Below are 10,741 nucleotides of genomic sequence, written 5' to 3'. Positions count from 1 at the left end.
AGAATGAATTCCCTGAAGTGGGATTGCGAAGTCAAAGGCCATTTGCATTTACGCTTTTGATAAATATTTTGCCAAATTGTCCTCCGTCAGAGGGTAATCATTCTACACACAAAGTCCTGTGTGTGAGGAGACTGATCCCAGCAGGAATGCACTGAGTCTCAGATGACTGGGCGAGGTGGGTTATCTAGTTGGAGCAAGGACAGTGATGAGGTGAATTTTGCAGCAGTCCTGGAGAGAGACGTGAGGGTCTGATAGAAGACAGTCACAGTGGAGTGATGAGGAAGCAAAGATTTGGAGAAATACATGAAGTCAGCCTGTCAAGGTGACAGGTGACAGAGCTGTTTTTTTGGTTTTTTTTTTGACTGCATCGGGTCTTCATTGCTGCACTAGGGCTTTCTCTAGTTGCAGGAAGCAGGGGCTAGTCTTTGTCGCAGTGTGAGGGCTTCTCCCCACAGTGGCTCCTCTTGCAGTGGAGCACAGGGTCTAGGCACACGGGCTTCAGTAATTGCAGCCCTCAGGCTTGAGAGCTCGGGCTTAGTAATTGTGGCACATGGGCTTTAGTTGCTCTGCAGCCTGTGGGATTTTCCCAGACCAGGGATCAAACCGTTGTCCCTTGCATTGCAAGGTGGCTTCTTAACCACTGGACCACTGGGAAAGCCCCAGAGAAGTGGGGTTTTATGTGTGTGTGTGTGTGTGTGTGTGTTTGGAGCAGGGGGATGACTTTCACTTCTCTATCTTGGGAGGCTGAGGGAGAAAGGTCAGCTTGTTTACTAGGGTGGTGGACGCCGTCTCTTGAGATGGTGAGGGAGGTGAAGGTCGAGACATCAGAAGGAAGGCAGACATGTGGGCCTGAGGCTAGGGAAGGAGCCCTGGATGAAGCTCCAGTAGACATGGGAGGGGAGGCCTGTGCTCCACGGGGCAGCCTGGACCAGGGCCCCTGGGGAGGCATCAGCATCAGAAGGAAGAGGCTAGGTGAGGGCCTGGGCTGCAAACTGCCGGAGGACCTCCATCCCGGGCACCAGACAGGCACCCGTGAGACGTGCCGCCTGGGTCCCCTCGCCTTACCCCATCCCGGCCCTGGCTGAGGAGCCTGGGGACCAGCCATTTTTAAGAAGCAGGCTGTGGGGCAGGAAAGGGGGAAAGGAGCAGAGAGGCACAAGGAATTTTCCGGAAGCCATAGAGACCAACGCCCAAGTCTGTGGGCGACAGGTCTGACAAGGGAAGGACCAGAAAGTGCCCATTAGAGAGAATGATTAGGAGGTCACGGGCGCCCTTAGCAGAGCCGTTTCAATAAAAGGACAGAGGCTGGAAGTCTATGGAACAATAATAGAAAGTCAGGGTGTTTACTCATTGGTTGTAACCTAGCAACAGCGTGTTCTTAAATGGGGTAAATGTTCTAGAAAGTGAGACCGAATTACCCAAGAACACGGTGTTCTAGAGTGTCTGCCTGGGTTTGGCAGCCAATTTCCTACTTACTTAGAGGTGCTCAGGAGATGGGTAAAAATTACCCCAACTTTCCTCTAAATTTCCAGGTAGCAGATGACAGGCATTTATTATGCTAACAGAACTTAAGTGCTGTGAAGTTCAGGGTCAGCTCCCTGAATGCAAAGTGAACCTGAGAGGGGGCAGGATAAGAGTGGGGATCCCAGCAAGGAGATGAGCTGGGGCTGTCCTCGGCCACCTCCTTGGGAGTCAAACATCACAAAGTGCCTTTAAGACCTCACCGTGGGCTCACAAGCTCCCCTGAGACACCGGTGCTGCCCTTCTTTCCCTCCCTCCATGGATCCACCCACATCAGTGGTGAGCACCTGGGGACACATTTTTCCCCAGGAAAAGCCACCTTCTGACCAACCGGCTCGATTTTACCATTTTGACCACGGTCAATTTTTTTTTTCTTATCAAGTTAGAAATAGTTATTTTGAACTCTTAAAAGTACAAAGTGCAAAGGATAGTAACTCTTGCATTCCTGACACCCCAAAGGAAAAGATATTTAACTTCAGACATTTTCGTTTGCTTGTTTTCTTTTTTTTTTTAATTTTATTCTTTTAAAAAACATTTATTTATTTATTTGGCTGTGTTGGGTCCTAGTTGTGTCCTGCCGGATCTTTCGCTGTGGTTCACAGACTCTCTAGTTGTGGCCCACGGCTTCAAAAGTTGCAGCACATGGGGTTAGTTGCTCCAAGGCATGTGGGATCTTAGTTTCCCGACTGGGGATCGAACCCACATCTGCTGCATTGCAAGGCGGATTCTTAACCCCCGGACCGCCAGGGAAATCCCTCATTTGCTTGTTTTATGGAAATAAAACACTGCAGGCAAAATTGGAAGCCCCTTGTTCCCCTTCCCAGTGCTGTCCCTTTCAGCTCCCCTGAGAGGTGACAGTTGTCACAGATTTAGACGCATTGGTGCCATGACTTCATAATTTATCCTGCGTGCTTCCCTGAGCAACAGGCAGCATCACTGAATGTGTTTAGAAATCCTACGATTCTACTGTTGACAATGTTTTGAACTTGCTTTTCTGCTCAACCTTCTGTACTTTTGAGATCTGTAAATGCAGATGCACATGGGCCTGGTTGTATTTTATTTTACCTGGTAGAGTAAATATATTAACTGATTGGTTGTCTCTATTTCTGCTCTTAGGAATCTTTGCCTTGATTTCGTGCCTGAAGGGGACAGGAAGGGAAACAGACTATATACCGGGATATGTCACTGAATATGTACCTATTAACTCTCCTTCAGGAATTATCTTTCTACTTTTTCACTGTCCTGATTTTTTTTTTCTTTTAAGATTTTTTTTCTAGAGTGGTTTTAGGTTCAAAGCAAAACGGAGAGGAAGGCACACAGATCTCTTTTATACCCCCTGCCCTCACACGTGCACGTCTTCCCGCATTATCACAACCCACAGCAGAAGGTACATGTGTTACAAGTGATGAGCATACATTAACATACATCATCACCAGCAGTCCACAGTTGTAGTTTATCCTTGCTGTTATGGGTTCTATGAATTTCAGGAATGTATAATGACATGTATCCAACATGTCAGCATCACACAGCATAGATTTTACTACCCTAAAAATGCTCTGTGCTCTTCCTATTCATCCTTCCCTCCCCCAACCCCTGGCAACCACTTATCTTTTTACTGTCTCCATAGTTTTGCCTTTTTCAGGATGTCTTATGTGTAGTTGGAATCATACAATACATGGCCTTGTCAGAGTGGCTTCTCTCACTTAGTAACATGTGTTTAACTTTCCGCCGGGTCTATTTACGGCTTGACAGCTTCTTTCTTTTTTGTACTGAATAGTATTCCATTGCCTGGATGTAGCCCAGCTTGACCGCTAAAGCACTGAAGGGTATCAGTTGCTTTCAACTTTTGGCGATTATGAGTAAAGCCGCTATAAACAGCCGTGTGCAGGTTTTAGTGCAGAGATGTTTCCAACTCCTTTGGGTAAATACCAAGGATCGTGATGGCTGGATTATATGATAAGAATATATTTAGTTTGTAAGAAATTGCCAAAATGTCATCCAATGCTCTGATTTTTAAACATATCCACTTTTCCTGTGGTTTATATTGTGGAAAGTTATCTCAGATTGTTTTTGGAAGGAGGCAAGGAAGAAACTGTAGAAGGAAATGGCCACCCACTCCAGTAATCTTGCCTGGAAAATTCCATGGATGGAGGAGCCTGGCAGGTACAGTCTGTGGGGTCGCAAAGAGTTGGACACGACTGAGCGACTTCATTTCCACTTTCACTTTCAAGGAAGAAACACACGCAGGCAAGCACCTAAACACATGAGTAGTTCCTGTAGTTCCTGTCCGGGCTTGACAGGTGGTGACTCAGTCAGACAGCAGAGAGTCGGGAACTAAAGAGAAGGTGAGTGTGCATCATGGACAGAAACTGGCTCCCGTGAGCGGTCTCCTAGAGGCTGTCTACCTGTGCCCTGAGGATACAGAGAAGCAAGCATGCTCTGAGTTACCCACTGTAGACAGGAGTGTTCCATCCATCGTCCATCTCAAGGCAGAGAATGGACTATGGACACAGCAAGGGGAAGAAGAGGGTGGGATGAATTAAGAGAGTAGTGTAGACACATATATATTACAATGTGTGAAGCAGAGAGCTGGTGGGAAGTTGCTATATGGCATAAGAAGCACAGCCTGGTGCTCTCTGATGACCTAGAGGGGTGGGATGGGGGGATAGGAGGGAGGTTCAGGAGGGAGGCGATACCTGGACCCTTAGGGCTGGTTCACCTTGTACGGCAGAAACCAACATAGCATTGTAAAACATTTATCCTCCAATGAAAAACAAAACATTTTAAAAAGTATGAAAAGAAAAAAAGAGAAAATGATGCATTGAAATTATGGCAGAATAGAAATATTCAGCCTGCTTTAATAGAAAACAAAACAAAACAAAATGATCTTTTCTGTGCTAGAAGGGTGGTATGTAATTATCCCATGCCTTATAACATAATCAGGAAGTTAAGCTCTCTCTGTCTTGGAAGGAAGAGGAGCCAATATTTCAGTTGCTGAGGTCTTAAAAGACAGTGAAAAAGCAAGATTTTCTTAAAGAGGGTGAGCGGCAGCGGTGGTGTGCTAAGGCTGGTGTGGAGGAGTGAAGGAGGTTGAGAGAGGCCTGGTGGTCAGAGCTGGTGGCCAGAAGTGTTGGAGCTGGACCCTCGGAGCCTGATGCTGGTCTCAGGAAGTTGCCCAGGAATGGAGAGGCAGTGAATGGGCAGTGGTCTGCCCAGTGCAGGCCCGGGTGAGGGGCCTTGTGTCTGGCCAGGTGCCTCTGCTGCCCCAGCCCCTCTACCTGGTCTTCAAGCCTTGTCCCCCAGAGCTGCTCTAGGGGTGTGAAGCCAGGCTGGATCCATCTGATTACCTCCTCGGCCACTAACGAGGCCCGAGGCAGCCTGCCTTTGCCAGGGCGCGTGCATACATGCTAAACTGAGCAAGCCCAGGCGCCCTGATCCAGGGAACAGCCATTCCCTCCCACCACCCACGACATGTCCAAGCCCAGTGCTCTGCTGCTGGGCCTAGTTCATCCTCTTGTGGGCAAACAGAGGCCTCAGCGGGCTCATCCCCTCGCTCAACTGGGGTCACGCCATCAATGGTGTGCACGTGGGACGTGAGCTAAGGCTTCTGATGACCAGGGAAGTGTAAGCACCAGAGGCCAAGCGCAACTTCATGGTCGTTTCTTAGGATGCTCTGGCCTTTCTTTTAGCTTTGTTTTCGTCCATGATCTGAGTGAAGCCGAATCTGGAGAACCAACACAGGAGATCTGCAATTCTGCTTTAAGCAAGGAACTAAAAGCTACTTTTATTAAGTTCTGTGAAGATGTTTGAAATTGTAAGATTAATTAAAATATCGGGGGTCACTGTGAGCCAGCTGTCGCTTTAGGTACATTATAGCCCTTACTGATTTAATCCTCAAAATTGCTTTATGAGACAGGTGTGGAGAGAGGACCGAAGTGTTGTGGGTTCCTTCCTTAAAGAGCGATGCCTCCGGACACGTGGCTGTGGCTCAGGATGCCAGGAAATGGTGTTCCTTTTGCACAGCGGTGACTATTTCCAAGTAGAGTCTTTCTCAGAAGGTGGAGACAATTGGCATGTTCTGCACTCAGTCAGGGAGCGTTTCTGACCCCGCTGGGAGAATTTCCTCCCGCTGTATTAGTCTCTTGTTTGGGACTTTAGGGGAACAGAGTAAGACATAACCATGGAAACTAACAGGCAATTAACTCCAGCCCCACTTGCTGATCTGGGTTAGAATTGCCCTGCTGGAAGCTCTTTTTGCACTTTCCTATTAGAGCCTGAGCGAGGCGGAAGTCGTTGCACAGGGTCTGTGCCCAGGCCCTGGCCAGTAAGCAAGTACAGTGGGAGACACAACTGCTCTGGTCAGGAGCCCTGGGCACCAGTCCCAGCCCCAGTGTCTGACCTGTGTGATCTTGGGAAATTCACTCTCCACCAGTCCGTCTGAGCTCCACCGTGGAAGTGGGATGACAATTAATGGCTGCCCTGGATTCTCATGAGAATCATGAGTTAAAGTTTGTGCAGCATATTTTGTAAATAACGTGTAAGTGTCAGGAGTCATTGCCCTTACTTTTTAAAAAAAGATTCTTTTTTGACACTAACCATTTTTAAGGCTTTTATTGAGTTTGTTACAATATTGCTTCGGTTTTATGTTTTGCTTTTTTGACCGAGAGGCTCATGGGATCTTAGCTTCCTGACCAGATATCGAACCTGCGTCCCCTGACATTGCAAGGCAGATTCTTAAGCACTGGACCACCTGGGACGTCTCACCATTATAATCATTTTAGAAGTATGGTTCAGGAGCATTGCATGCATGCTAAGTCACTTTAGTCGTGTACGACTCTTTGCGACCCCCTCATGGACTGTAGCCCACCAGGCTCCTCTGTCCATGGGTTCTCCAGGCAAGAATACTGGAGTGGGTTGCCATTTCCTTCTCCAGGGGATCTTCTTGACCCAAGGATTGAACCCTGGCCTCTTACATCTCCTGCACTGGTGAGTGTGTTCTTTACCAATAGCACCACTTGGGAAGCCCTAAGGAGCATTGAAAGAAAGTGAAAGTCGCTCAGTCGTCTTTGTTAGTTCCATATTCCTAATTTTCCCTCTTTTCCTTCTTTTTTAAGCCTGAATAATTTTCCATGGTATGTACATACCACGTTTTATTTGTCCATTCATCTGTCAATGGACACTGTGATTGCTTTTTCCTTTTGGCTGCTGCTGTGAACAACGTTGCTATGAATGTGGATGTACAAATATCTTTTCAAGTCCTGGATTTCAATTCTTTGGAGTTTAATCTCATTTGCTCAATCAGTTGGTGATTCTACGATTAACTTTTTGAGGGATCGCTATACCACTTTTCATAGCAGCTGCCCCATTTTACATTTCCGTCAGCAAGGGTTCAATTTATCCACAACCTCCTCAACTTTTGTTATTTTCTGGCTTTCCCCCCTTCATAATAGCCATTGTAGTAAGTGTGAAGTGGTCCCTCCTTGTGGTTTTAATTCACATTTCCTTGATGACTAATAGTATGGAGCCTCTTCTCATGCGCTTATTGGCTATTTGTGTATCTTCTATGGAGAAATGTCTTTGCCCAAGTTCTTTGCCCTTCCTCTTCCTCAAAAAATGTTTTCTTATTCTTACAGGTGCTTTTTACCAGTTCTTCCTTTATCTTAAGTCTGTTTATTATTATGCGCTTTAACTTTTTGTCCTCCTCTTTCAATCATTTTCCTTTGGGGGTACATGATGCTTATTTGACCATTTTTTATTTCAGGATGGTTGTCCTTCTCAGGGCTTCCCTAATAGCTCAGTTGGTAAAGGATCTGCCTGCAATGCCGGAGACCTGGGCTCAATCTCTGGGTTGGGAAGATCCCCTGGAGAAGGGAATGGCTACCCACTGCAGTTTTATTGCCTGGAGAATTCCATGGACTGTATAGTTCTCAGGAGTTTGGCTTCTGTGGCCTGTGAGTTCAGGACCCCATAGCAATGTCAAGGCCAAGTCTGCGTCAATCACACAATCTAAGGGCAGGGGAGGGTTAGAACTGGGGATCAGGGTTTGCCCCCCCGAAGTTGCCATGTTGACATAAGAATTATTTTGAGCTGAAAGCATTTGAGTTCCTGAAATTCCTTATCTGCCTGAAAGAACTTGATTGTCATAAATTCCTTCCCAAGAGCAACTGGAATTTTTTTTCTTAGAGACTACCCCCAGCCAGACGTTGTCGCAAACCATCGTATATCCATCTAATCCCCTGCAGGCCCATTAATCTTTCTGAAAAGTTATTTCCTTCTCCCAACATGTCCTTTTGCCCCATCTCTTTCCCCAGCTAAGTTAGATATATAGACCCAAAAATTCTAACCCCTCTTTGAATTACTGACTTCCGGGTACTCCCATGTGTATGCGTGATATTAACACACAAGGTAATACCCTTCCATTGATTTTCCTCTTTGTCAATCTGCCTGGTTCAAAGGCCCAGCCAGAGCACCTAGGAGCAGAGAGGGAGATGGAATTCTCCCTCTCCTACAGAGCCCGGGGTGTCGAGGTCCAGGTCCCATGAGCTTCTCTCCCTGATGCCCTGGTCAGGGTTATATCTCTGACTCTCAGCAACTTTGGGAAGAGCCTGTCTCCCCAGATTCCTGAGTTGGGAGTGCTTGGGGGTGATGCCTGAGGCTGGGGATCTGTCCTCTCCTGATTTTCTCCTGTCTTCACCCCAACAAAGGTCATGCAGGGTTCTGCTTCTTTCTCAGAGACCAGGAGCAGAGCCTGGCCTAATGGGCCCTCAGTGATTATTCCAAGGGTCACAGAACGGCGGCCAGAGCAGAAGGTAAAAGTGCCTCAACCATTGTACCAAGTGCAACCAAGTACCTCTCAGTGCCAGCTCTGGGGACTTCCAGCACCCCAGTGCCAGCCCCTCTCCCACCAGTAAGACAGAAAATCTGCTCCATACCAGGCCTGGACAACATCTGCTGCCTACCCTCTGCTACTTCTCTGTCTTCATTAACTTTGTTTTTTATCTTTTAATATTTATTTGGCTGCACTAGGCCTTCGTTTTGGCATGTGGGATCTTCTAGGTGCGGCATGCAAACTCGTAGTTGCCGCATGTGGGATCTAGTTCCCTGACCAGGGATCCAGCCTGGGGGCCCCCTCCATTGGGAGTGTGGAGTCTTAGCCACTGGACCACCAGGGAAGTCCCTGTCTTCATTAACTTTATTTTTCCAGGGGTCTCCAGCCCACACAATTGCTTGATTGTTCTTATAGAAATTTCCAGAAAGACTATCAGCTTTTTGATGGAAAACATCAGGAGCCAGCTTGTGCCCTAAAATCCTTTGACTTCTTTGCCCCAGAACCCTCATCTCGTTTCCACCACCTCTGGACTGTTGAGTCACGGTCCCCGCCTTATCCTAGTCAAGGCTTCCCCATTTGGAAGACCCGCTTTAAATCAGCTTCCAGCGCTCTGTAAGGTTTGATAATGTTCTCCCGCCTCTTGAGACACTGCCGACCATTGGAGGGTGATGTTCCCTTTGCTGTAGCGGTCAGAAAACTCAAGGGCATCTTCGCAGCATGTTTTGTGTGGAGGATGTTTGAGAGGCAGCTCTGACGTTGGGCATCACTTAAGTTGATCTTTGATTTTCTTTTTTTTTTGAGTTTAAATGCGTTTTATTTTTAGACAACCTACATGACACGTTTTCTCAAAAACAATGCCTCCGCTCCAAATAAATCAACGTTCAAAACAAATGAAGAGCTCGAGATGACATCAGTCCCATCTGTCTAAGTCCTGGTGTTGTGTGGATGAAAAGCAGTGGCCAGCCAGTTATGACGACAGGTGATTGATCCAAAGTAACTGCCAACTTGGTTAACATTTTTCCATCTCTAAACCATCCTTAAAGAAAATCATATATGGGGTTACACCATCCTCATGGTAGTCCAGCAGAGCAACCATGCCATCTGGATTCATGTTTTCACCAATAAAGAACTGATAGTTTTTGAAATTAGCAAGGATGTGCTTGATTTGTTCTGCAGCCCCTGTCATAAAAGGTTTTACTCTTTCTGGTCTCTGTTCTTCAAGTTTCCCTTTGATTGACTTCATGTAATCTTTGATGTACTTCTTGTAGGCTTCTTTTGTGAAGCTGGTTTCCTGCAAGTGATGGTTCATGACAATATCGACACCAGTGATTACTGTGCTTTCGGTACCTTCGCCCTCGGGGCCTTCAGCGGAGGCATTTCCACCAATGAGCGAGTCATCGATGTTACCCTCTGTCCTACTGACCATCTTCCCCTCCACCTCCAGACACAGCCCGTCCGCGACCTCCCGGATCTTATAGATGTCGGAGAACATCTCGTCATGGCTAATGAGGTCCCGGTAGATGATCATGATGGCGACTGGAGGGAGGCGACAGCGGCGCTGGCTTAGCAGGAGCCCGGAGCTCAGAGGGAGCGCAGTGCGGCCAGAGCGGCGCTCGGGGGGAGGGGGGAGCGGACGGAAAAGCGATCTTTGATTTTCTAAATTTTTTTATCTCACTGTTCTTGTTGTTTGTCCCTCTGATCTTTCTCTAGCTCTGTAGTTTCTCCAGGTAATTTTAGGGCAGGGAGTGCCAGGCAGTGACAGTTTGCCATCCTGACATGACTTTCCTTCCTGCATCAAATCGCTTGCGTCAAAGGGAATTCATGTTGTTACTGGTAGATTTGTCCAGGACAGTGTCCAGTGTCTGATGTTGTACCCTGACAGTTTCTGGGCTTTTTAAATCAAATCCCCCACTTCTGCCTGACCCTGAAATCTAACTGATCCTGATTTGAATTTCAATCTGGAGGGAGATTTGTGAAATCACGTGACTGAAACACGATGGTGATCCAATAATGGGTTAATAATGCCAGTTTATGGATGTGAGAGTTGGACTATAAAGAAAGCTGAGTGCTGAAGAATTGATGCTTTTGAATTGTGATGTTGGAGAAAACTCTTGAGAGTCCCTTGGACTGCAAGGAAATCCAACCAGTCCATCTTAAAGGAGATCAGTCCTGAATATTCATTGGAAGGACTGATGCTGAAGCTGAAACTCCAATACTTTGGCCACCTGATTCGAAGAGCTGACTCATTGGATAAGACCCTGATGCTGGGAAAGATTGAAGGCAGGAGGAGAAGGGGACGACAGAGGATGAGATGGTTGGATGGCATCACTGACTCAGTGGACATCAGTTTGGCTAAACTCCGGGTGTTGGAGATGGACAGGGAGGCCTGAC

At 47.1% G+C, this 10,741-nt stretch overlaps 1 protein-coding gene across 1 annotated transcript; it reads right to left on the bottom strand.

The window, feature by feature from the left end:
* Nucleotides 1–9,138: 9,138 nt before the first annotated feature.
* Nucleotides 9,139–9,955, bottom strand: LOC102412448 (translationally-controlled tumor protein). The gene has a single exon (XM_044926249.2). It carries the CDS (start codon nucleotides 9,876–9,878, stop codon nucleotides 9,360–9,362), a length of 519 nt encoding a protein of 172 aa, XP_044782184.1. The 5' UTR covers nucleotides 9,879–9,955; the 3' UTR covers nucleotides 9,139–9,359.
* Nucleotides 9,956–10,741: the final 786 nt, after the last annotated feature.

The sequence above is a fragment of the Bubalus bubalis genome, chromosome 12 (genome assembly GCF_019923935.1).
Source record: "Bubalus bubalis isolate 160015118507 breed Murrah chromosome 12, NDDB_SH_1, whole genome shotgun sequence".
Lineage (NCBI taxonomy): Eukaryota > Metazoa > Chordata > Mammalia > Artiodactyla > Bovidae > Bubalus > Bubalus bubalis.
The sequence above is the reverse complement of the archived record's forward strand: the minus strand, read 5'-3'. Positions and strand labels throughout refer to the sequence as shown.